This window comes from Eptatretus burgeri, chromosome 2, assembly GCF_056783735.1.
Source record: "Eptatretus burgeri isolate ZD-2024b chromosome 2, Ebu_testis_v1, whole genome shotgun sequence".
NCBI classification, from domain to species: Eukaryota; Metazoa; Chordata; class Myxini; order Myxiniformes; family Myxinidae; genus Eptatretus; species Eptatretus burgeri.
Window position 1 is genome coordinate 78,346,154 of NC_140962.1, and position 27,228 is coordinate 78,373,381.

General features: G+C 44.6%; 1 protein-coding gene across 1 annotated transcript; it reads left to right on the top strand.

The window, feature by feature from the left end:
- The first annotated feature begins 23,971 nt into the window (after nucleotides 1-23,971).
- LOC147032390 (uncharacterized) lies at nucleotides 23,972-25,550 on the top strand. Its single transcript, XM_085850590.1, has 2 exons — nucleotides 23,972-24,411; nucleotides 24,563-25,550. Exons 1-2 carry the CDS (start codon nucleotides 23,972-23,974, stop codon nucleotides 25,548-25,550), a joined length of 1,428 nt encoding a protein of 475 aa, XP_085706716.1.
- Nucleotides 25,551-27,228: the final 1,678 nt, after the last annotated feature.

Here is a 27,228-nt window from a genome sequence, read left to right on the forward strand (position 1 = left end):
TAACCGTTGTTTTGAAACCTTGAAGGAATTATATTGCTCTGGTCTCCAATTCCAAGTGACCTTTTTGTTAGCATAGCATAGAGTAGTGCAAGTACTGTTGACCGGTTGGGTAGAAACCACCAATAGTAATTCAAGAGCCCCAGGTAAGACGAGTTCTGACACATTCTTGGGAACTGGAGCTCCCAACACTGCTCAAACCTTGCCAACTACAGGGTGCAGCCCCTCTGCATCGATCCTGTAGCCCAAATACTCAACCTCATTTGCTTGGAAAACACATTTTTCCTTGTACAGTCATTCCCACACCTAACAACCACTGGAGCACGACATCCAGATTTTTCACATGGTATGCCTGTCTCCTCCAAAATCAATGTCATCAATATAGATACAAATGTGTGAAATACCCTGCAGAAAGGTGTCCAGACTGCAAGGGAAGATGGAAGGTGATAAGGATATCCCGAGCAGGAGGTAGATACATCTGAAACGGCCCCTGTGATTTATGGTCATGCAATCCTTTGATGCTCCGGCGTATGCACTGCTCCGGCACATGCTCCCAAACCTAACCTAACCTCACCAAACCTAATCCTTTGATGCCTCATCTAAAAAAATATTGCAAGTAAGCACTGTTGAGATCAAGCTTCATGAAAGTCTGTCCTCCATTTTGGGTGACATACAAATCCTCAATCTGCAGAATCAGATAGCTGTCTTGTATTGTCGCTTGATTTACAGCAAGATTATAATCACCACATATGTGGGATTGACCATCACCTTTTCAGACAGGCACTATTGGTGCTGTCCAATGTGGGAACTCGACTGGTTCTATAATTCCTTCCTTCTGTCGGTGCTCAAGCTCAAAGTCAACCTTCCCCTTCATAGCATAGGGCACCGGCTGCAATTTGACAAACTTTGGCTGAGCTAATGGATCCGTATAGATTTTAGCGGTCATGTTCTTCATGTTCAATGTGTCATTGAACACTTGGTTGAGGGTTAGGTTGAGGGTGTGGCTGTGTGATGAGATGTTCACATACAAGTCAGGCTAGGATATGGAGCATGCTGATGCCTTTAAATCGCTTGTCTTTCTGGGACAGCTCCAAATCTGTACCCACTCTGGAAGATTCTCATGGAATTCCTAGATTCTTCACCAGAAACGGCTGAAAAGATTCGCCAGTGTACAGATCATGACCCGATTCTGTCACGTCTGTGCCGCGGCATAACCAATGGTTGGCCTGACAAGACAGATGCAAAGCTCCAGGTGAAGCCACTGTGCAAATCTGAACTGAGCGTTCAAGATGTTGTTAAATTTGATAGTCGTACTTCTCCAGAGGATTGCATCTATCCTCGAAGATTCTTAATGCATTGTGCACTGCCCTGTTCCTGTCCTCTTCTGTCTCCTCTTGAGCGCATTCAAGCAAACATTCCATGTAAACTACCAATTATAAGGGGTTCAATGCTTGCACCAGGGGGTTAAACACACTCTTAACCATCTAGAGCCCACAAAATGTTCTGGGTGAACAAAGACCGATGACCCCTGGGGCTCGAGATCAGTGTTTCTCAACCGGGGTTCCCCGGAACCCTCGGGTTCCGCAAGAGGTCGCGAGGGGTTCCGCGAGAAACAGTAATAAATAGGCTAATGTATTTTTGAGTAGTTTTTGTTTGATTTAATATTCGTATTTTTACAATACACAAACGGCATATTGTGGGAAACTCCTTGGTTATTATAATAGAGGCTTCAACCTCTTATATTATTTACAATTATAACAACCATAGGGAATGTATTTAACGATGTCTATATGGCGCCAGTGTGAAACCGCCCTCACTGGTTAGTGGACGTCCTGTACGCGGCGGATTCGTGTATCATTGAGTGACTGACTCAAGTACGGGACGCATGCACGGTGTCCATCTGTCTTCTCTGTGCTTCCCAGCACGAAGTCTGTCTCTGTCTGTCTGTCTGTCTCTCTCTCTCTCTCTCTCTCTCTCTCTCTCTCTCTCTCTCTCTCTCTCTCTCTCTCTCTCTCTCTCTCTCTCTCTCTCTCTCTCTCTCTCTCTCTCTCTCTCTCTCGGTTAGTTCTTCTGTTTACCTTTATTGCTTCAGCTTTATTTGTTTAAGTTTTGTTGATCAAGTTACATGAGATATGTTTTTTAATTGTCAAACAGACTCGGGGTTGACAAACACTTTCAAAAATGACGTTGTCAAACAAACAAAAAAAAAAATTGTGAATTAAAACCTCGGTGTGAGGTCTCATAAACGAGCAGTATGTTTTTTTTTTCATTGCCAATAAATTTGACAAAAAGGGGGTCATTTTTTCCTAAAACCAGGTATCTGAAAAAAAATTATTATCTTTACCACGTGAACTACGATAAAAATATAAAAGAGCTAGATATGAAAATGGTATATAATAATTTATATGCAGGGGTTCCCTGAGACATGAAAACTATTTCAAGGGCTCCACAAGGGTAAAAAGGTTGAGAAACGCTGCTCTAGAGGGTTAAACATGCTCTCACCGATGTGTTGAAGTCTCTTTGGGTGATCATCGCACAATAAGCGATTCTACCAGCGTCAAACTCTTAAATGAATTTCATAAATTCGGCCCCATGTTTCTTCACAAAACGTTTGTGTTGTCCACAGATATGCATGTTTAAGCTTAAAAAGGGAGGAGAGTAGCATATTGTTCTTTAGAGTAGCTGACAGATGCTCCCGATTTTGAGTGGTGTTCAGCTCCTGGGGGGGGGGGGGGTGTTGAGTCGAGGAAGATGGTGTCTGACTGCTAAAAACATGACACATTAAACTCTCCCTCGTCCACATTGAAAAACCACTGGGTACTTACTGTTCCATAATGGGCTTGTTGGACGCCGATACCCCAATGTGACAAATCTCGGCCAATTTCAACTTGAACACCTTCGGCCTGTCCCGCCCGCGGAGACTTAGGCAAACACCATTCACGATCATGAGAGGTATAGTGGATCTCTGGCCATCGCGTTGAACATAAACATCAATAGTTCCAACCACTTTGATCAGCTCTCCCATGTATGTGCGTAAAACAGCACTGGATTTGGACACCACCAGACATTTAGACCAAATGTCTTTGTATGACTTGATGTGCATCACTGAAATGGAGGCTCCTGTAACAACCGACATTTTGACATTTTTACAATCGATGTCAAAATCTGCTACAAGGGAGTGGATTCCCACATTTCCAGAACTGACATTAGACAAGGAATAAACATTTCCTAAAACCTCTACATCATTAACTTTAGAATCATGGAGCACAACATGTGTTATATGTTTCCCTTCCTGGACCTCTTTTTCTTTGTCCAAGCCTTGGCAATATGCCCGACACGGTGTCAGTAATTGCACTCAGCGACCTTAAACCGACATTCGTCAAGTGAATGGAACTTACTGTGGAATATCTGGAACATACTGTGAATTTTGCATTTGAACTTTGTCCCCTGCTCCTGTGTTGGGTGTCTCAGTTACCACGTTTTCCAGTGCTGGCCGTACTCCTGGACTGCTTGAACTGCTGGTTATAGGCCTGAACTCTATATGCTTTTCTTCCCTCTCTTGGGGTAATGCAGACACATCCATTTCCTGAATATCTGTTGCATTTTAGATGCAACTTCCATTCCTTCTTCAACATGGGCATACCAAATGAAGCTGTGACTGGCTTACAACTATCAAAATAAAGCAACGAAGATTGATAACAGGACTAAAATCAGAGACAAATAAATCTCAACCACAGACCAATTATAGTTTTAAGAATTGCTAAAATGGCATTAGCCTTAGTCTTGTCATGTTTAAGCCTTGTAATTTCTATTTCTTCAGAGCCAGAGATAATAGTTTGCAGACTGCTTCGTTTTTTGCATTTTGAAGATACTGAATATTTTGATAGTCATAACGCCCTATTTAACTAAAATCCAATTTAAAACCTTCTCTTGTATCGAACAAACCACACAGCTTCAACTGTGCTGACTCCAAACTCTGCTCGTATTCTGTGTCCATGGAATTTTAATGCACCAAATTGTATTCCCAAGCTGGCACCCATTAAGTACAAATAACCATGAAGTAAATCAAAGCTGCAACTGCATTTTCAATGTGAAGGGAAAGCCAAACTGAGTGGTGATTAAAGTCTTTGTAGATTAAATTTTGTTCGCAGTGAAAAGCATTGGTGCCTTGCTATAACCTGACCTCCAAAGGTGACTAAGGTCCCTAAATTATTTTTACACTTGTTGCACTGAGAGTGAATATAGGTCCCACACATCTTTGGGATTGAAGGATCGCATTGAACAATATGTCCGTTGGAGATCAGACCAGGTCAGTCAACCGAACAGAGACAACCAACTCGGGCTTGTAAGAATGTACATAGTATGACAACTATTCGCTGTGCCTCTGCAATTGGTTACCATTTACTGAATAATCCTGAGTGTGCAGAGCAATATCATATTGACCGGTTTGAAATCCCGAGTAGAGGACAGTTTAGCTCACTTTCGTGCAATGGAGGCCACATTCATAAGGTCAAAAATCCTATTCTTTGTAGACAGAAAGAATTTGTCCAAACTATATATCTATTTTGACAATGATGGCTTGACTGTGTGACAACTGTACCACAGTCAATGTTGAGTCATCATGAAAACCACCCCCCTCCCCTTACTAACCCTCAGCTAATTTGCATTATGTTTCTGCTGGTTCTTTGGTGATTCATCTTCGTCTAATCATTATTCATGATTGTTCATTTCCGCCTACTCATTATTTATGATGCTCTATGGTTATACCAATCAGGTTATCCCACCCTTTCTTTCTCTCAACCAATCAAGGTTGAAGACATTACATTGTAACTTTATAAATGAGAGTTTGGTGCTTCTTCTTTATCTGCTTGTGGTTTTATGCTGAGGAGTGCAAGTTGAAAAGCTTTGATAAAGGCACCAATGATAATGTCTTTTATTGAAATGCATATATAAAATATAAATAGAAGGAAAAAAATTGAGAGAAGGGAAGAAACTGGAAAAGTATTGAATTATTCTCAGAGAATCTTTAAAAATCCTTTTTTCCATCAGAGGAAACACCACTCTCCCCATTTGCTCTATATATATATATATATATAATTTTTTTTTTAGTTGTTTGTTTCTTTTTTTCTTTTCCTTTTTTTTTTTTTTCGGTGGTCAACTATACACTGATCTTGACGAGGTCACCTTTCTCATGCCCGCTCCTTGATAGAGCGGTTCATGGTTGCAATTATTTAAAAAAAAAACAGAGAAACTGAATCATTCAGAAACAAATGAGTCACATAACCCTATCAACGTGTGGACCACAGTGCAGTGACGTGACTTTATAGCATGCATCTCACATGGATGTTTCCTTCTAGTACTATTGATGAAACAGACGATTAGACATTTAGGCAGCTGTATTGAATTGGCCAACTTCTGTATCTCCTTTAACGAGAACGATTTTGACATAAACAGCATTTTCCTCATGCCTTGAATGTTCACGACAACAGTGATGTGCTGAATGTAAGCATTGCCAGCACCTGTAACACCAATGCCATCAGAAAGATGACAGAAAAGCTGAATGCTGTGTTCCATTTCTTTGACGGCTCCCTCAAAATACAGTGACTTCTTGAAAATCAGCCTTGTAATCTGTACAATTGCCTCAAAGCTAGTATAAACACATGGCACTCGACATTAAAAAAAAAAAAAAAAAACTTTGTTGGCATGTGCAAAGACAGGTGGGTAGAGCGGAACAAGCGGAGATATTTTACAAAATGTAGGACTTCATTTGTGAGTCAGTGCCTGGAGGAAATGCTGGATACAACTGGGTGTGTGTGTGTGTGTGTGTGTGTGTGTGTGTGTGTGTGTGTGTGTGTGTGTGTGTGTGTGTGTGTGTACATATATATATATATATATATATATAGATATATATAGATATATATATATATATAGATATATATATATATATATATATATATATATATATATATATATATATATATATATATATATATATATATATATATATATATATATATATATATACATGAAATATCCTGCAAGTTCTTGATAAAGAAATGTTCTGTGAGCATGACTTGCATGCCCATCATCACAAAAGGCAGAAGTGAAGGAATTGCAGTGTTACTGGAAAGAGCGAGAGTACAAAGCATTCACTCAACCTGACAAGGCTTTGAACATGCTTCGCCTTTTGTATGCAACACAAGGCTGCGGGGTAGCATCATTGGTTGAGGGTGTGGCTGTGCTGCTGATACAATGCCCTCTGTAGGTTATGGCCATAATTTGGAATTTGGCAAGGGTGCCGGCGTTAGCTCGCCTACTCTTCGTGAGGGACACTATGGGATCTTTGACATCCACCAACTAATGTTGAGAGATGGGACACCCAGTTTAACGTCCATGCGAGGGATGGCACATGCATTTATGAATGACCCTGCGTGTGAAACACCTCGATGATAGTTTATAGCTCGGCCGAGATTTGAACCCAGGCTCGACAACTTAGAGGTCAGGTCAGGTATGGGAGGAGCATGTGCCAGAACAGCGCGTCGCTGCGTCCACTTTCCGCCGGTACTCCAGGGGCCTCCGTCTGGCCATCCCCCAGGCAGATGCCAGGCCCATCCCCATCTCCTTGAGATGATGGTCAACCTGTTGCAACCATGAGGCACGTGGTCGGCCCACTGGCCTCCTCCACTCATGAGACTCCCTCGCTGAGAGAATCTGGTGAGCAGGATCAGAGTCAGGAAAACGAGCCACATGTCCATACAGCCGCAACTGACGCTCACGGACTATGCAGGTAACAAATCTCATCCGAGTCTCTCTCAGCAACCGCTCGTTGGACACAAAATCCGACCAGCGATAGCCAAGGATTCTCCGAAGAGACCTGGTACCAAAGGAATTAAGTCTCCGTCTCAGATCCTTGGTCAGAGTCCAAGTCTCGCACCCATAGAGCAAGACTGGAAGTACCAAGGACCTGAAGACTCGGACTTTCGTCCTCCCGCACAGGTACCGGCAGCGCCACACCCCATGATCCAGTGAATCCATGACTCCCCAGGCCCGACCCAGACGTCTATTGACCTCTGACTCGCAGCCAGCAGAGACATGAATATCACTGCCAAGGTAAGTGAATCTCTCCACGACCTCAACATCCTCACCACAAACAGACACAGACAGGACAGCAGCATCCAAGATGTCACCGAAAGCCTGGATCTTAGTTTTGACCCAAGAAACCCGTAATCCCAACGGCTCCGACTCCTCATTCAGCACCTCGAGGGCCCCCAAGAGGATGTCTAAAGTCTCCGCAAAGATGACTGCATCATCTGCAAAATCAAGGTCCGAGATCTTGACATTCCCAAATGATGCACCGGAACTTGATCTCTCCGACATCCTCCCTAAAATCCAGTCCATACAAGTGCTGAAAAGTGTGGGGGCAAGTACACATCCCTGACGAACTCCAGTAACAACTGGAAATAAGTCAGAGATGGTACCACCACACTTCACAGCACTCTCAGTACCAGAGTAGAGTTCAGACATCAGATCGATCAGTTTTGGTGGCACCCCACGAAGACCAAGAATCCTCCAGAGGACATCCCGATTCACTGAATCGAACGCTTTACAGAGATCAACATAGGCTGCAAGCAGCCCCTGCCGAAACTCTCGTCTGTGTTCGGTGAGGACCCGAAGAGCAAGAATACAGTCAATCGTTCACCTCTTCAATGTAAAGCATGACTGCTCTAAGCTCTGGTGCTCAAGCAGATGGTGGTGAACCCCATCAAGAATTACATGAGCAAAGACCTTACCCGGCACTGAGAGCAACGTCACCCCTCAGTAGTTGTTGCAGTCCTGGCGATCACTCTTCCCTTTCCAGAGAGGGCCAACAACACCTCTCTTCCAGTCAGTTGGGATGATACCTGTGTTCCACACAGAGCACAGAACTGTATGCAATGACATGAGTACAGCATTTCCACAAACCTTAAAAAGTTCAGCATAGATGCCACAGATCCCTGGAGCTTTGCCCCGTTTCAACTGGTTCACTGCAGCCCGTGTTTCCACAAGCGAAGGTGGACCACAGTTGATGCAAGGGTCAGCAACAGGGATTGTAACACCCTTGACGTCCAACTCGACAATTGGGGGATCAGCCTGGTACAACCGCTCAAAGTAACCGGCCCAGCGGGCCTTCACTTCAGACTCCTCTGTCAAGAGCCTACCACTCTCTGCTCGAACTGTAGTGCTCCGAGGGATGGGCTTGGATGAACGTAATGCGCGAATTCCCCTGTAAGCGGGACGAGAATCACCTGTCCACAGGTGATGCTCTACCCCCTCACAGATTCCTCTCACATAGGCCTCCTTGTCCACCCTCAGTGCACGTTCAGTTTTACGCCTCAGCTCCCTGAACAGCTCAGCTCTGCCATTCAGCCTGGCCCTGCGAGGCCAACTTAGAGGTGAGTGCGCATATATTGAGGCCATCCTGTCAACCCATTTTGCATGCCGATTAGGATGTATTCACAAACATCAGAACCTTGAGCTGGATTGGAAGCACTTTTCATAAGCAGTTGTGGGCCAGAATGTTCACTCTCATGCCAAAGGAGGATCAAGACCTTCCTGTGAAACAGGATGAGTACAAATCGACTTTCTACTCCTGTCCTTTTACACACTAGTACGTGGCCGTACGTGCAAAAAAAATAATTCCAAACCGCGTGCCAGAAACAACCACACAAGCCGTTACTTCACTCTCACGTGGCCATACATGCAAAAAAAAAAACTTTCAAACAACTAAACAGGCCGTTCCTTCGCTCTCGTAAACGTCGACTGGATTGGGGCATTGTGTTTATCTATAAATGTGCATAAGAAATCAAGAAATTATTAGAATACAGTGTCATCACTATCCGGAAGTCCGTATGTTGTAACCCGTAATGGGGAACGCGGCTGAGGATCTCTTCCCCAACGGCCACGCCTATGCAGCAACATGTCCTGTGATTGGTAACTAAATGGCGCATCGACCACGCCGACACAGCAACGTGTCCCGTCATTGCTTTGTAAATAAATGGCCATAACTTGGGAAGCACTTGTCCGATTAATATCAAACCTTGAAAAGGCACATTCGCAGGTCCCCAGTAATATACCTGGCAAGTTTCAATTAGATCGGACCAGTGGTTGTCGAGAAACAGCGGTCTCTCTCTCTCACACACACACACACACACACACACACACACACACACACACACACACACACACACACACACACACACACACACACACACACACACACACACACACACACACACACACACACACACACTGCTGGAATTATAGATAGATGAACCAAGGCATGAATATAAATTTGGAGACAATGTGCCAAATGTATATGAAAAGAAAAACGTAGGTTATTCTCAATTTCTGTATAGTATTTTACCTGTGAACATGGATGAGGATGTATTCCCAAATATTAAACTCTTCATACTATTGCAATGATGCCCTGTGGTGGCAATAATAACTTTCTGGATCCTCCTTTAGAGATAATCTGGATCCACCACTGGGCTTGGTGGTGAAGTGACTGGTCTTGTTTCACTGCCCTTACTGGTGTGAATTTGATTGCCATGGATTCTCAACACAAAATTCAACACACCATGATCGTGTAGTAACCTGTGCAAAATTGGTTCTCAGCCACAGAAATATTGACGACTCGTCTTGTATCCTACGATGCTGTCAAATGTGGGTCTCTACCAACACCAACTGCCAAGGGTTTATTTCTAAATTCAGGATAAATTTTCTGATTCTTAACATTAATGAATAAAGGGCAATCATTTCATCTATGTCCTAAGACTAAAAAGTCAATGACTGGCATCAAATGCACTCACTTATCCACAAAGTCCTATTTTTTTTTTAGCATGAAAACCATTTAAATGAGTAATGTATTGTCCCACACGTTTGTTCGACCAAGGCCTTCATGATTATAAAAAAAAGTCATTTTTTCTGATTGGAATAAATACATTCATTTAGAACACTAAATCTCGTAAATAAATTTTCAATATATCGCAAAAATAAAGCAGTTTCATTTCAAAGAGCACGTTGCCAGTCACTTTCACAATTGGTTGGAAGAGGGCTGCTACTTATACAGTCATTCCCCAATCTATTTACAGCAAGCAAAAATTTCCCCCCCCCCCCCGTCCCCTCCTCCAAAAGTAGCAAAAAGTAGATTTTATTTTCTCTTCATTATTTTGGGGACTTTTGGTGGTTTTGCACGATTTTTATCCTGTGCTGAGTTTTTTCTGCCCATCTCATTGCTATTTTTTCACCATTTTCCTGTGCCGAGTATTTTTCCACTCATCTCGTTGCTATTTGTTCACCATTTTCCTGTGATGAGTATTTTCCGCCCATCTCGTTGCTATTTTTTCACCATTTTCCTATGCCAAGTATTTTCCACCCATCTCGTTGCTATTTTTTCACCATTTTCCTGTGCCGAGTTTTTTTCCGCCCATCTCGTTGCTATTTTTTCACCATTTTCCTGTGCCAAGTATTTTCCGCCCATCTCGTTCCTATTTTTTCACCATTTTCCTGTGCTGAATTTTTTTTTCTGCAGACCTCGTTGCTTTCGTGCAGCGATTCGGGCAGCCCGTGGAGTTCAACAATGCTAAAAATCAAAGACCACTTGGACATGAGAGGTGCACAGTTCCTTACAATGGGAAGTGCCAACCACAACCACCCTTGCCACCAAATGTACAACCACTCACAGGCCTCTAGACACATTAAAGTGACACCACAAAGACACTGCAGTAACAACCTCTAAAATATACCGCCAATGAACAACGGAAACTAAAAAAACCACATCCACACCCATATCACCTAAAACGCAATCAAAAAACTCGGCTGACACATTATCCTGGGCAGTAAACCCCCACCCACCCGTCACTGTCAGACAGGAAAACAGAGTTCAGAGAACACGATACCCCGATACAAACCTACGACAATTCTCCAGGTCCGTTCGTGTTCCCCTTGCATGCTTTCGGTGTGGACACCACCCTCAGCTCTTACACTACAAACACAAACACAGACTCGACGTCACCACTAGCACCGACAACACCTGCAACCTCTGCCAGGCTGCCCCACACACAAAACACATGATGGAAGACTGCACGGTACTGTCTCCATTTAGCCAAAAGTATATCATAGATGTGAGCGATCTCTCGGTCGCACCTGGGATAATCAATCGGATATCTGCATGCTACGGGCCTGTTCAAGTACAACTGACCAGGGCAACACAACAACATATGTAAATATGGTGGAATTAACCCCTGCCCCCCACCCCCCAACCACATCTTATCCACACCTTCCTCCCCTCATCCTCCATTACGTTTTTTCACTCCACTCCTCTCACCCTGCTCGATCCTCCTCTCTCCCCTCTATCAATTTTAATCATCTAAATTTATCCCTCACTCACCCTGTTTCCTATCATAATAAACTAAAGTTCATAGAACACAATACCCATGCAGTGTTGAAGTATATACTCCAATTTTAATAAAACAATGACATTAAACATCGTTTAAAAAAAATTCTGGAAGTTTAACGCTTTTGGAGCAGTCTTATACACCACCCTATTTAACACGCCCAAGTACTGCTAAACTGGAGGTTCTTGGAAGTGACAATAAGGCGATTTGTGTTGTGTTCAAGTATAGATTTCAATTTAAATAAAAGAAAGATTGTAAAAGTCAAATAAATTAAATTAATTCCAGAATTTACTGCCATTTTCAATGTCTATTGCACCACCATATACAACACATTACATTAGTTATTCTTGCCTGTTTGTGTCCCTTAAGATATCCTCAAAAATAGAAGGTTTCCTGTTTGGAATGATTTTCAATTTTGTTTGACTGCCATGCAAGCAGACAGAACAAAAAATATCATCTCACTCATCTCTGCACATGTGCAATCAGGCCAAATTCAGAGACAAAGTACTGTTAAATAGCAGGTTTGTTTTCCGATTCATGCTGAAAATATTGTTACGAATTTGGAAGCCTTTTGCACACAGACAGTCAGCAGTCCCATAGTTCAGTTATTTCGTTAAGTATATGTGGATAGTTCGAATTCCTCCCCTATGTCTAATGGGTAATTTCATGTGTGCACTGCGAGTTTCTTTCTCGTTAGTTTTCTACATCAATTCACACCACGGCGCCATAATGCACGTGTTGAAGGCCACGGACATAGGCGGGGGTGAGATCACCTCAGGGCCGACTCCGCCCCAGCAAGATGGAATGTTCCCCTCGTCCAATCGGGAGTGAGATCACTTCAGGGCCGACTCCGCCCCAGCAAGATGGAATGTTCCCCTCGTCCAATCGGGGATGAGATCTCCTCAGGGCCGGCTCCACCCCAGCAAGATGGAAAGTTCCCCTCGTCCAATCGGGGGTGAGATCACCTCAGAGCCGACCCTGCCCCAGCCAGATGGAGTGTTCACCTCGTCCAATGAGGGGAGGACACCGATCGCCCGACACCCCCCGACCAATCCGGAGGAGAGTTACCTCAGAGCAGATCCCTCCACCCGCCCAGGGGAGGAATAAGAAGGATCGCGAGCTGTATCCAGGGTTGGTTGGTTGGTGGTGTGTCGTGTGTCTGCAGTCTGAGACACGTGGTCTTTTTCAGGGTTCCTTGGTGGTCGGTGGTCGTGTTGGTGCTCGTGGTGGTGGTGGTCATGGTGGAGGTGTTTAGTGGTGCTCATGTCGTCGATCGTCATTTGTGGCAGCCAGGATCACTTGTTGGATTCTGGGTCGTGGGTTTGAGTCCCACCGTGGTGGGTTGTGTTGGAGCGCTCGAGCTGAGGATGCCCGTTCCCGTCCACGGACTCCGACTCACATATAAAACCGCACGAGGTGGCCAGGCACCTGGCCAGACTCTGACCCTCAGCTCGCCTTCCATCACGAGCTGAAGGGCCAAATAAAGACCCACGAGGTCCATTTCTTTTTGGGTGTGTGTCTGTCTGTGGCCAGTCTGATAAGTAGAAATCGTTTAACCCTCTAGAGCTCACGAAATGTTCTGGGTGAACAAAAAAATCAAACAAAATTGCATGCGGTCGCCGATGACCCCTGGGGCTCTAGAGGGTTAAGTGATTCCATTGTACATTTGCCTGCATTCTTATTCGTGGTCAAGTCTGCTCTGTGTTTCCCTCCCGATTACCTTGTAAATAAATAACTGTTAAATGTTCCAGTTCATTGTCTGTGCTTTCTTTCATTGACCCAGTATGGTTCGGGCTTGAGAATTAGGGAGGCCGATTGTGCCGTAAATTGTCATTTGGACCGATGCGGCTTTGGTAATTCCCGCTCGGTTATGCTGGATCCGAATCGGAAACAGTGACTCGGTTAGGACAAAGCCGGCCGAGGGTGTGGTTTCCCCGGTAGCTAGACCACGCGGCTACTTAGATAAATTGGCATCAGAAAAAAAGACGCTAACCACGCGATCTAAATATTGGTGTCCATGGTCCATTAAGCGACCCGTCGACTTCGGAGTTACGACCTTCAATTCCGGTGTTCGGTGGGAGATGGCCCAATTGCTCCATCTAGTGGTCGTCCTCACCACCGAACCCCGGCACCACAAAATAACATTCGATTTAAATGAGTTATTCCTCAATCATAAACTGATGTTTACAGACAGGCAGACGGATGGACATGAATCAAGTGCTCAATCCCGTTTCACTTCGCATGCACATGGTAAAAGCAATGCTCCCTGGCCACATAATCGACGTTTTACAGTGACGTCACTACATCCGGGCTTTTCACTCATGGCCGCCATCTTTATGGGTCCCAAGTGATTATATCGATAAGATTTGTATTACCTTTGAGTGCGTCGATAATAGGCTACAAAATGAGTAGGAAAGTATCATCAAAAGAGCCGAAGTTGTAAGTGACGGATACATTAGATACCATCTCTAGTTGATCGAGGATAAAGATTGATATGAGCTTTTGAGGAAAGAATGGAACAGTGATCTGAATCAGAGGTTCGACATAGCATATCCACATGTCAGCAATTACCTCGTTTACAACTAGTGTGCATATACTTCACTGGTCTTGAAAGCCGACAAGTCTCTGGAGTCCTACAACCATTTGGTGAGTGCTTGGGTAAGTGATGTTTACGATATCAAGCTGAACAGCAAGTGTGTGAAGTCCACGAGAGAACACCATTCTCAATGCATGAACGAGACACCGGCGCACCCCGAGCTGATAGCAGAAAAAGATGAGAATCCTAGCTCCCCATTGTAACTGTATGGTGGGGCTCGGTGAAGGTTTCAACCAATTAGGAGCTATGCTGTGTTTTATTGAAGCCGTAGAGAAGATAAGGAACTTCAAAACTGTCACACTGGAGAAGTTGAATTGGCGACTTCCAACTGGTATTCAGAAGATATCAACTTTACATCTGCTAAATCAAAGAAGAAGCTGATTGACTCTGCTATTAGTAGCAGCGCAGGTCACCTTGCCTCCCAGAGTTCAGAGATCAGATGAAACTGTCAAGGGTACGGTCAGCACAGACTACCATGGAACGGCCTACGTGTCCCGATTCTTGAATAAGAATGCTCAGGCAGTTTAACCAACACTTGCAGAGTTCCAAATCATCTTTTCATAATTTAAAGTACTACAAATGCGGCATTAAAAACCATGCCTTTTGATACATGCACATTGCACACGTCTCGCCAGACAGGGCAATGTCACTCTCCAGCTAGTAGCGGAGTGACGCAACACATGGGCGGAGCATAAATATTGTTGTGGTTCTCAGAACTGCATGCATACAAGAGAGAGGTGTCCCAAGACAGTTATTCCATTATTGTACATGTAGATAGTTCCCTTCTTTTTGTTTAGCGGGACAATGGGGAGTGCATTGCGATGATTTAATAGTTAGGGTTGCTAAATCATTTTCTTTTCATCCCCACTCTTTTTCTTTTTCTTTCCTGGGATAAATCAGTCACGTGCGTTTTCGCAGTAAGGTGGGCAAACTGCCACGCCGCCGTAAAGGATCCGCTGTATCTGGAGTCTCGACCCGGGCGAGGCCGAAAACCAACACGTGCTTGCCCCTTGTCTCATTTACCACAGCGTGTTACGCAGCCAAAACGACGCCCACGCTGCACGAAACACATGCTTGCCCCTCATCTCGTCTACCACAGCGTGCAGCACGACGATCCACGGTACCCTCTGCCCTGCTTGCCCCCTCGTCTCGTTTACCACAGGATACCGTCCTTCACCTGACACGACGTGCAGTCGAAGATAACCCGAGATCTCAGAGCGAACACCCCCGGGATCCGCAAGCGGCTCCGATGGAGGATACGTGGTCGGTCCGGGAGGTTCTCCGGAAGACCGCGGGTTCATGGTCGGTTCACCCGGAGACAAGGGGTCCAGACCCGATGAAGATTTACTTGTGATTCACGTGCCGATTTTGGTGTGGGCAATTTGTGTCATGTCATGGGGTCGGAGCGAGGTGTGTTCACTGCTTGGGGTGGCCTTGCCAGAAACAAAGTGAGGCGGTTTCCGGCCCAAGCTGGTGGGCCACGTGAGGGGTCGGGGCCAATCGAAGCGCCCGATGACGTTGAATTCGGAATGGCCCCCTCCCCCCGAGCTTCGGACCCATAAAAGATGGAGAAACTCCTCCATCTGGGGTGGTGTGGTGTGTATGTTCACACTATCTCCTGCTTCTCCACTCCGCCTTCTCGTCTCCACCCATGCCTCTCCTCGTCAACTCTGCCTCCTAGTCTCTGCCCACTCCTCACCTCGTCCCACTCACTACTCCACCCTCGCACTCTGGACTCTGCCCTTCTCCACGAGCAGTCTCCACACGTGCGACTTGGGCCAGAGACAATGCGACTACTGTCGGGTACCGCACCAGGGAGCATCCCCTCCCCCGAAACGCCCAGGTACCAAGAGCATAACCTCAACTTCCCTCCCTCCCTGGTTGCAAAAGTCCCTTCTCATTGGGGTTTCTTTTTCTGTGTGTGTCTGAGTGCTGGTGCCTGTCTGTTAAGTAGGCCTACAGAAGAACATTATTGTTGTTACTCTTTTAATCTCGCATCAAGTCTGCACTGTGTCTGCTTTAGTAAGTTGCTTGTATTATTGTCACACCATACCTCTCTCTCCTCTTTCCCTGCGTTACATACCCAATAAATCTTTGTCGTACTACATGCTTTTCCTCGCTTGCTGTTAATAAATAATTATCATTAGGAATGTTCCCAGCTCGCCTTTGTCTTTTCTCTCATTGGTCCAGCATGATTCGAAACCAAGTTTAGCCGGGTCTTTACTCCCAACAATCCGTTCCTACTTTAGCCGGTACATCCTTGGCAGTGTCGCTCGGCTGCATCCGATCCGGAAAGGTGATCCAATCCGGTTCGGACAAGGCGTACCGAGGGCGTGGTTTCCCGGTAGTTAAACCACGTGATTAATTAGGTAACCCAATTATAAACGGGAGGACCCGAGGTCACGCGGTTGAGTTATTGGCATGCACGGTCGGTCAAGCGACCCTCCGCGTCACGGAATTATCCGTGAGCGACGGCCTACAATTCCGGGGAGTCTGGTGGGAATCGACAAAGCTTCCCCTACCTAGTGGTCTTCTCACTCAACCCAGCAACAATACGCATGAGTCAAAAACATGGGGGCAGGGGGAGCATGAATATACGTTTTACTTTCAAACTTGGTTACATCACACTCCTCGCCTGGTTTTGATATAAACCACGATGAAGGAATTCACTCTCCCACCCACTGGTATAAGCAGCACGACCTCAATTATGGGACACAGGTAGATACGGGGCTTTCCCTCCTTCATGGTGTGGATTCGCACTTTTTGAACCTGACCGTCTGTGCTGGGCAATGTCTCAATCACACGTCCATAGGGCCAGTCATTCCTGTGTGCATCCACCTTCAGCAGAACGTCACTGACACCCAATGTGTTTGAGTTTTCACCGTGTACAGGACCGTGGGGTTGGAAGATATTATTTGCGCCATTCTGACAAAAAAGGTATTCGCCAAATGCTGTACACTTCACCACTGATAGTTGAAGGATGACCAAAATCACCTGGTGATGTACGAAGAGGCATTGTCTTCATGGCAAGTAGTGCCGCTGGTGTCAGGATTTCTGGCACGTTTGGATCAGTAGACGAGCATTGGCAATCATGCATACCTCCACCAGGAAGGTCGTAAGGAGCTTGTGTGTTGGAAAAACTTTTGTCTCCAAAAGAATCACATCTAGAATTCCACGATAGACACCGATCATTCGTTCTCACACTCCACCCAGATGCAACGCGTCAGAAGGATTTCAACTTTCTCTTTGAGAAAGATGTCAAATGTTTCCTTGGTAGCTAATAGTTCAAGCTTGGTGGCTACTACAGATATGGAACGAAACTCCGGATCGTTAACAAACTCCACAGCAAGCAAAATGAATTTAATGGGTAGTTCAGAATCCCAGAGAAATCTTGACTTTTCCCAGATAACCGTAATGACTCCATCAGGTCATAGGCTTTTACGAAGTGAGTGGCCAGGTCACCGACGGGTTCATGCCGGTTGCCACATAGATTCATTGAGAAGGTGATGCACTTTTATGGATCCTTTGCTCTATGTTGGCCATGATGGTAATGGTTTCCTATTTGAAGCATACCAATACCCCGAGGAGATCACCGACAAGATCTGGAGCAGGAAGTAGTACCTTAGTGAGACACCAATATAGGTAGCACTTCCGTCGAACACCACACAAATATTTTCAGGTTTCTGTGGATGGAATACAGCAAAATGAGGAACACACCATCGTGGTCGTTTTGACTCTGTTCCTGGTTCAAGAGGCTCAGCATATCCTTCAGAAGAGTTTAGCCACGAAGTCAACATACTGCTGTTTAAAGGCTGGTTTCTTATCAAGAAGCTAGCAAAAGGACTTGAAGCAGTTGATTGAAAGTTTTACATTGTCTGGAAGTTTTACATTGTCTCTGAAGGGTAATGGAGCCACCAAATTGCCACTGTCATTCCTGATGAATCCGTCACCCATGATCGTGAGAAAAAGGTCATCGTCTACAGAGCGACCCAGCCTGTCCTCATTCCTTGTTCGCTGATAGACGCCACTGACGACCCCGTCATCGTAGGCTCTGTGGTCACAGCATCTCAAGTATAACTGACCTGTGATGATGTGGCAGGATGACATCGTTGAGGGTGACAATTGGGGCATGGCGAGCAGACTGATGGCCATCCATTATCAAGAATGTGGGTACGATAGGCCTCCACTCACTTAGGGCTATGAACACCGTAGAGACATACATCGCCAATTATCACGCATCCAAGGTCCATACGTTGTGCCCACAGAGCATAAGGTGGTCCATTCCGAGATTCTCTGACCTTAAGCAGCTGAGCAGCACCTCGTCCAATTAGCAAGACAAGATGGTCACTTCTGGGTTATAGTGCTGCAGAATGGTGGAAGTATTGTGCACTTTTGGTGATAAGCATGAAACTTTGCACAGTTGTAGTGTTTTACCGACTGAACAATATTAAGGCCCTGTCACACCTTGACGATTTAGCCAGTGTATGCCTGACGTATGAAAAATTTGGCTAAAACGCTGGCACACGTCGAATACGTTATGGGTAAGTTTGTATACGTTAAGAGCACGCTGGCATACGTCGTAGTACGCTGGCATACGTCGTAGTACGCCGAGCTGTTAGACAAATTTTGTATGCTTGAAATTTTTCGACGTATGCCAGCATACGACTCACACGTTCCGCATAACGCTGGCCATAAGTAATAGGCACGTTACCCGATCGTTGACACACAGACACACGTTACTTGTAAGTTACTCATAAGTCGAAACACGTCTAGGTAATCTTTAGCATACCCGAAACTTATTTCTAACCTCTGAGTAACGTGTTGTAGGCACGTTACGCGATCGTTGACACACGTTACTTTAAAGTTACTCATAAGTAGAAACACGTCAAGGTAATGGTTAGCATTAGTATTCCAGACTCCCTGGTTTTTTTTGTTTTTTTTTCCTTCGGTATGACGGTGATGTTGACACTTCGATTTTGAGTGCGGTTATAATATAATATAATATAATTACTAGGCTGACGCTCAACGATTTAAATCATAACCGTACGAGAAATCGAAGTGTGAACATCACCGTCATACCGAAGAAGAAGAAAAAAAAAAAAAAAACAGCGACTCTGGAACACTGACGCCAACCATTACCTCGACGTGTTTCGACTTATGAGTAACTTACAAGTAACGTGTGTCAACGATCGCGTAACGTGCTTACAACTTCTGGCCAGCGTATGCAGAATGTGTGTCATACGCCGAATACGTCGAGAAATTTTCAACATGCTGAAAATTTGTCGACGTACTCGGCGTACTACAACGTATGCCAGCGTACTCTTAACGTATACAAAACTTACCCATAACGTATTCGACGTGTGCCAGCTTGGTTTGGCAAATTTTTCATACGTCGGCATACGCTGGCTAAAACGTCAAGGTGTGACAGCGGCTTCACACTTCGATGTCTAGTGCGGTTATGATTTGAATCGTCGAGCCGCAGCCTATGAATAGCCTACGCCATGTGATCGGCGGCGATATGCTGCCGCGCTATGCATAGGTTCGGCTATCGTTGGGCATAGGTTGTGAACGCCGACAACACGCTAAGCATTCGTTGGTATAAGTTATCTATATGCGATTGAAACGTTCTGCATACGTTACTAATACGTTATGCATACGTCCAACACATTATTATACGGCCAAAACTTAAAAAAAACATCAATAGTTCAGCGTACGCCAGCGCTTTACATTCATTTTGATACCTTGCCATATGCTGGCTAAAATGTCAAGGTGTGACAGCCCCTTTAGATATGGGGCCAACTGAATTTTTTCCAAGATGGCGGTCATTTTGAAAATGATACGCCATGATAAAATGGTGAGAAACATATGAACGTGTAATGTGATAATTGTACCATGCATCACAGTTAACGTTCTTCCAGTTAATCTGTGTATATCGCACGCATTCATCCATTCATTCATCCTTCATCTTCTTCTTTCAGATCAGTATCTCCATATCACAGTGCATGCTGTTAGTTGTCGAAGCTGTGGTGGTGGTGTCGTAATCAAAATACCAACAATGGGTAAATCCTTCAAGAATTTAGACCCCAGACAACGTCCAGAAACTCCTTCAACATCTGAATCATCATCATCACCGATAGATTGGACAAAACGCATTTTGTGTCAAGAGATCAAAAGAACCACTGCAATGCCCAGCTGATTCAAAGAGGATTGATATTGACATTGGTATACTTTATGATAATCTTGCAGGTAATTTGATAAGATTCAAAGAGCTTCAGAGTCTTACAGATAATATAAACTTATCAAGGTTAGACAATGGAACAGGAGTTGCTTCAACTCTAAAGTCGAATGCAGCTAAATGGCACAAAAAAATGCAAGGATAAGTACAACAATACCAAACTTTAACGGGTAGAAAACAGGAAAAGAGATTAGTGTGAAACCAATAGTGACTCACCAAAAAAAGAAAGTCACTCGCTACAGCAGTGGTGGTGCAGCCAGAACATCGCAAGACACTTGCTTCTTTTGTGGTGAAAAATCAGATAAACTCCAAAAGGCATCGACGGAGAAACTAGACAGAAATGTTTGGCGATGTGCAGAAATTGTGCGATACCATATGTTAGTTGCCAAATTGAGCGCTGGAGATACGATGTCCCAAGATGCAATGTACTACAGCAATTGCTTAAAAACACTCTACAAGAAAGCAGAGTCAGTGAATTGCTCTGACAGTGGAGAAAGTTCTTCTGATAAACAACTGCACGGCATTGTCCTGGCGGAGCTGGTTTCGTATATTGAAGACTATCGTGCAGAAAGCATGGAGAATGACGTAGCACCGGTGTCCAAACTAGCAGATTTAAATCAGATGTACACTTCAAGACTAAATGACCTGGGAGCAGACACATCTACTCGAAAACACTCGACCAGACTGAAAGAACAAATATTAGCCAACATACCAGACTTACACGCCCACAAGCAAGGCAGGAACGTTCTTCTTGCTTTTCAGGATGACATAGGACTGGCACTAAAGAGGACATTTGAAAGTGACTTTGACGAGGAGGCTATCGTGTTGGCAAAGGCAGCTGAAATCGTTGGTAAGGGCATTCTGAAGCTTGAAAAGTCTGTATTTATGGGGAAATTCTCCAAGGAGTGTCAGCACCAATCAGTTTCTAAGTCTCTGACGACCCTCGTTGGGATGATAATGGGTGCATCAGACATAGTGCAGCAATCAAGCAATGCCACTGATACCCATGTGATACTAACTGTCTCGCAGCTTATACGCCAAAATGTCATAATTCGACGTCGTGAAGGATCCACCTCTCACTACCACAGTGTGGATCGTGAGACACCCCTGCCTACTTACGTCGGACTCCTCATCCATGCCAGGACAAGAAAGCGTGAGTTAATTGACAGAATGTATGACCTTGGGCTCTCCGTATCATATGACAGAGTACTTACCATTTCAAAGGATTTGGGTAATGAAGTTTGTGCAAGATATGAAGCAGAACATGTTGTTTGTCCTGCAAACTTACGCCATGGTCTATTCACCACGAGTGCAGTTGATAACATAGACCACAATCCTACTTCCACGACCACTCAAGGGGCATATCATGGCACAGGAATATGCCTCTTTCAGCACCCGAACAATGATGTCCATGGAGTAGAGAGAGACACAGAGATCCTCTGGCAAAGTGAGTCTAAAGAGAAGAGCTTATCAGAATTGTCAAAGGAATACACCAGCACACCACCAGCTTCCATACATACAAAAGAACCAACAGTACCAGAAGTTTCGGTTCTCCCGCCTGCTTCATATGAAGGAATGTATGCAGCACTGCAGGACAATGCAAGGTGAGTTCAATATGTTCTAGTTGTAAGACCCCGCTTATTGTGCATCTGCCAACACTTATATTTATTTATATTTCGAATACAAGTATATTATTATCCTCCGCCATCGAAGATGGACGGAGGTTACTGTTTTCACCCCTGTCTGTTTGTTTGTTTGTTTGTGAACAGTATTACGGAAAAAATTCTTCGACGGATTTCGACAAAACTTGGTGGGGGGATTAGGTATGGTCCAAGGATCATGCCATTAGATTTTGGACTTGGTCCAAAGTCCAATATGGCCGCTATGGTGGCCATTTTGTTAAATATTTGAATTTTTGTTTTTGCATTTCTACATGTTTTAAGTGATTTCCAACCCCCACCCCCCCAAAAAAAAAATTGTTAGAGAAAAAAAAAATTGCAACTTTTTTTTCAACAAAATTTAATTTTTTTTTTGGCATTTCTACATGTTATAAGTGATTTCCAACAAAAAAAAACATGCCAAAATTATAATTGCGGCTGATTTTGGAACTTCAGGTGGATATACCCACATAAAATCAATTTCTGTCTCAACATACTTGAGTATGTTGAGTCATAACATTCAGTCTGTCATACAAGCTAGTTATGACGAATGAATTGAGTATGTAAAAGTTAAAAGTAAAAGGGAAAGTTGCAAACTATAACTCTGTGAGCACTGTTGACGTCAAATTGAATGAATAGGATATCAGGTTCACTTGAATGACCTTGCAGTATTGGCGGCGGAGGTTTTGCACTCTACCGAGTGCTCCCCCTCTAGTTGTGAATGTGAACACTAAACTGTCACACTGTTTGTGCCTATATGCTTATTTCTTGTTGCTTTATAGGTGGCTCAGTCAAGTGAAAGACATAGTTGAGTCTCATGATAACACTGCGCAAGATATGGAGGTCTCCTGGGCAGCATTTCATGCCAGCAACAGAAAACGATTCAGCAAACCCAACAGATATCAGCTCGCTGCTTTCACTCTTCGCAGAGAAATCAAATTCTCCTGTTATGATATGTCACGCTATGAATATAATCAAGCAGAATGTTGAATTTCTAAATCCTGGTCAGACTCCTGTCATTGCTTTTGACCAGCCATTGTTTGCACTCGCAAAACAGATCCAATGGAACTGGCCAACAACTTACGGAGAAGGCAAGATTGTAATCTTGTAATAATATTTCTATATGGGGGCCTTCATATAGAAATGGCTGCATTCAAAACCATCGGTGACTGGCTAGATGAAAGTGGATGCACCAGTGCTTTAGCAGAGGCTGGTGTAGCTTCTCCAGGCACAGCTGACTCTTTCCTCAAGGCATCCCACTTGACAAGGACAAGACATGCCCATCAGATTACGGCTAGTAGTCTATCCATCCTGATGCACAGAGCATTTGACGAATATGGCAAGAGCTTGGCGGCTGATGAAATGCCACAAGCATTTGAGGCCTGGCGTAACAAGCGTATAGCTGAAAGTCCACAGTTTAATTACTGGTCTACAACATTGGAATTTGAGCTGACTATTTTGAGCTTTGTAAGATCTCTTCGAGAGGGCAACTTCAAGCTCTACATTGAAGCTCTGGATCAGCTTATGCCCTGGTTCTTCGCCATTGATCACCTGAACTACAGCCGTTGGCTACCAGTTCATTTGCGTGACATGATTAATCTTGGGAGGATGCACCCTGACGTCGCAGCACAGTTTCAAAGTGGCAACTTTGTCTTAAAGACGACCCACCGGTCATTTTCTTCCATAGCAATTGATCAAGCTCACAAGCAAAATAATTGTATCGTGAAAGGCGACGGAGGGGCTATAGGACTTACAGAAAACATATCACAACTAATGCGGTGGATGGTGGCGGGGCCAGAAATGCCACGAGTGATCGGAGAATTTAACGACTGTAGAAAGCATCATGGAGAAACAGAGCAAGCGGCTGGATATCAAACACCATGAACAAGTGAAGTCTGTGCAGAGGACATTTGCCAAACAAGTGCGTTCAGTCTGTCATACAATTGAGGAAATGGCTAACCCATTTTAAGAACAAACCAGTGATCTGTTGGTTTTTGACACAAGAGATATTGTGGGAGACGAAGTAGTGACGACAGTTCGCAACATACAAATGCTTGGAAAGGAACAGTATGCTACCTTTGTAAAGGAGCGCCTGGGCAACAGATCTAAGTCTCTGTTCAGCCCACTGAAGAGAAACAAACTGCCATTGTTCAGCTGCCCTCAGTCTAAATTGAAGTCCAATGATCAGCAGAAGATTACATCGCTGAAGAAAACATGTGCCCTCTTCTCACAGTTGTACGTGTCCTGTCAAGTCCGTGATGGAGACATTGAGGAGTTATTTTGCCATGAAAATCAATGTTATCCACCATCATTGTCCAAATTTGGAGAGTTGCAGTCAGGGACAAAGGCTGACCTAGTCAAGTGCTTTGAGGAAACTTACCCTACTCCACCGGAACAGGTTCCTGAGGTTGATGTCATTCTCCTAGATGGTGCCGCTATCATCAACATGTTGAAACCAGGCCCTGCCAAAACCTCCCAAGAATACTCCAAGTGCATTTTCCTGCCCTATATTCAGACCCAGCTTACGAAAGCCAGCAGAGTAGACATTGTCTGGGATGAATATATTCCAAATAGTCTCAAAGCAATAATGAGGAAGAAGCGAGGAACAGGTACACGAAGACGTACGTGTTCAACCAAATAGCAAGATCCCAGGGAATTGGGAAGGATTCCTCAAAGTCAGTGAAAACAAGAAAGAACTCTTTGCATTATTGGCACAACAATCGGTGACAATCCAAACTGAAAAGAAGGTCATCTCTACGTTTTGCAAATCGATATTGCTGAATTCCCCAAGAGAAGACATCAGTCGCCTTTCTCCATGTGCACACGAAGAAGCCGACACTAGGCTACTACTCCATGCAGCAGACGCTGCTGCGAATGGATACCAGAAAGTCATGTTGCGTACTGTGGACACTGACGTGCTTGTCTTGGCAATATCATTGTTCAACCAAACGAACCTGAGTGAAATATGGGTATTATTTGGCACAGGAAAGAATTGCAGACTCATACCAGCACACACCATTGCCCATACCCTTGGTCCAGATAAATCTTTGTCTCTGCTAATGTTCCACGCCTTCACCGGTTGTGATCATACGTCATTCTTTCTGAACCGAGGAAAGAAAACAGCATGGAACACAATGAAGGTTTTCACAGATGTCATAGAAGTCTTTGCGACTCTTGGTAGAGTACCTCCTTCAGACGAGACATTGAAAGAACAAATGCAAACAATTGAACAGTTTGTTGTCGTCAAGTATGACCGGACAAGCTGCTGTAACAGTGTTGACGATGCCCGAAGAGAGTTATTTACTCAAAAGAGGAGATCCATTGAGTTCATTCCACCTACTTCAGCTGCACTGTGTCAACACACAAAGCGGGCAGCATATCAGGCAGGGCATTGCTGGGGGCAGGCATTACTGCGAGATCCAGAGTTACCAGATCCCGCTGACTGGGGATGGTTTAAAGGGGCCTCACAGTTGTGGGAACCTCTTTGGACAACCCTGCCTGAAGCATCCAAATCGTGCAAAGAACTTCTTAAGTGCGGCTGCAAAGTGGAACTTGGATGCCTGTGCCAGTGCAAGTGTGTGAAGGCAGAGATGGCATGTACAACATATTGCAAGTGTCACAGAGACTGAGCGTCAATAACATGATGAAGCAATATTCAGCATCATTTTGTGCCTGGAGCTAGATTGCTGTTTCAATATATAACCAACAATGGAATGCTAAAAAACCATTGCTGAATCTTGTTGCGATGCGATGACTGAGATCTATTAAAACAAGATGAATGTGCACCATATTGATAGACGTTTCTCTTGAAAAACAAATCATAGTAGGGGCCATGCCTACATGTGATAGTAATAAAAGAATTATAATTTGAAGAAAACCTGACTTCATTAAGGATACATTAGCTTTTCTAGTTATCCACTTAACAGTTGGGGAGATTCCATGTTGGGGAGTTGGGGAGTTGGGGAGTTGGGGAGATTCCCTGTAACTACAGACCAATCAGCCTTCTCCCAATCATCAGCAAGGTTATGGAATCCATGATCGCTTCAGACATTAAATCCTTCCTCTTCTCTAATGGCTTGATTTCCAATCATCAATTTGGTTTCAGACAAGGTCACTCTACCCTGGATATGCTGCTTCTGCTCTCCCATCAATGGATGGAGGTCCTCAATGCCAGACAGGAAATCCGAGCCGTATCCCTGGACATATCACGTGCTTTTGAAACAGTCTGGCACCCTGCACTACTCACCAAACTCTCTTCCCATGGTATTCAAGGCCATCTCCACTCATGGCTTGCAGACTTCCTCTCCTGTCGCAGTCAACGTGTGTCCCTAAATGGAGTTCTTTCATCCCCTCTTCCTGTGCAGGCTGGAGTTCCTCAAGGTAGCGTTCTGGGCCCTGTTCTTTTTCTGTTTTTCATCAATGATCTCTCGGACTCTCTGGAAAATCCTCTATTTCTCTTTGCCGACGACTCCACCCTCTGCCGGACCATCTGTCATCCCTCAGACCGGCAAGCAGCAGCTTCTTCGCTCACTGAAGATCTGGATAAAATCACAAACTGGTCCAACACGTGGAACATGTCTTTCAATCCAGACAAATCTCACACTCTCACTATGTCTCTTCGAAAGGACCGTTTAGAAAACCCCCCATCCACTTTCTCAACAATCCTCTGGAAGAAGTCTTTTCTTTCAAGCTTCTGGGTCTCACTATCTGCCATGACCTTTCCTGGGAAAGTCACATTTCCAACCTCGCCTCAAAAGCCAGTCGCCGACTGGGAATCCTCCGTCGTGCAAAGTCCTTCCTCGGCCCTCTTGAGCTCCTGACCACTTACAAAGCTTTTGTTCGTAGCCTGATGGAGTACTGCTCTCCCCTCTGGGCTGGTGCTCCTGCCTCCCACCTTTCTCGGCTTCACGCTGTCGAAACCAGGGCATTTAAGATCATCGGCATCTCCCACAATGAAGCTGAGTCTTTGGGCCTCTCACTCAATCACCGCAGGTTGGTTGGTGGTCTTTCTGTCTTCTTCTGACTCCTCTCCAGTCTTGCCCCCCCTGCTCTCTCTGCGATTTGTCCCCACCACATTTCCACAGGGCGCTCAAGGTCCGCCAACAAACCCCTTCTGGTAAAACTACCAAAATCACGAATCACTGCTCATCTTCACTCTTTCATTGCTCTTTTTTCCCACCTTTGGAATAAACTTCCTCACTCTATTCTTTCCCATTCTTCCCTCCAGGCTTTCAAAACAGCTGTTCACCACAACCTCTTATCTTCCCCCATCCAAATCCTCGATCTTTTCTACCCTCGATAATCCAC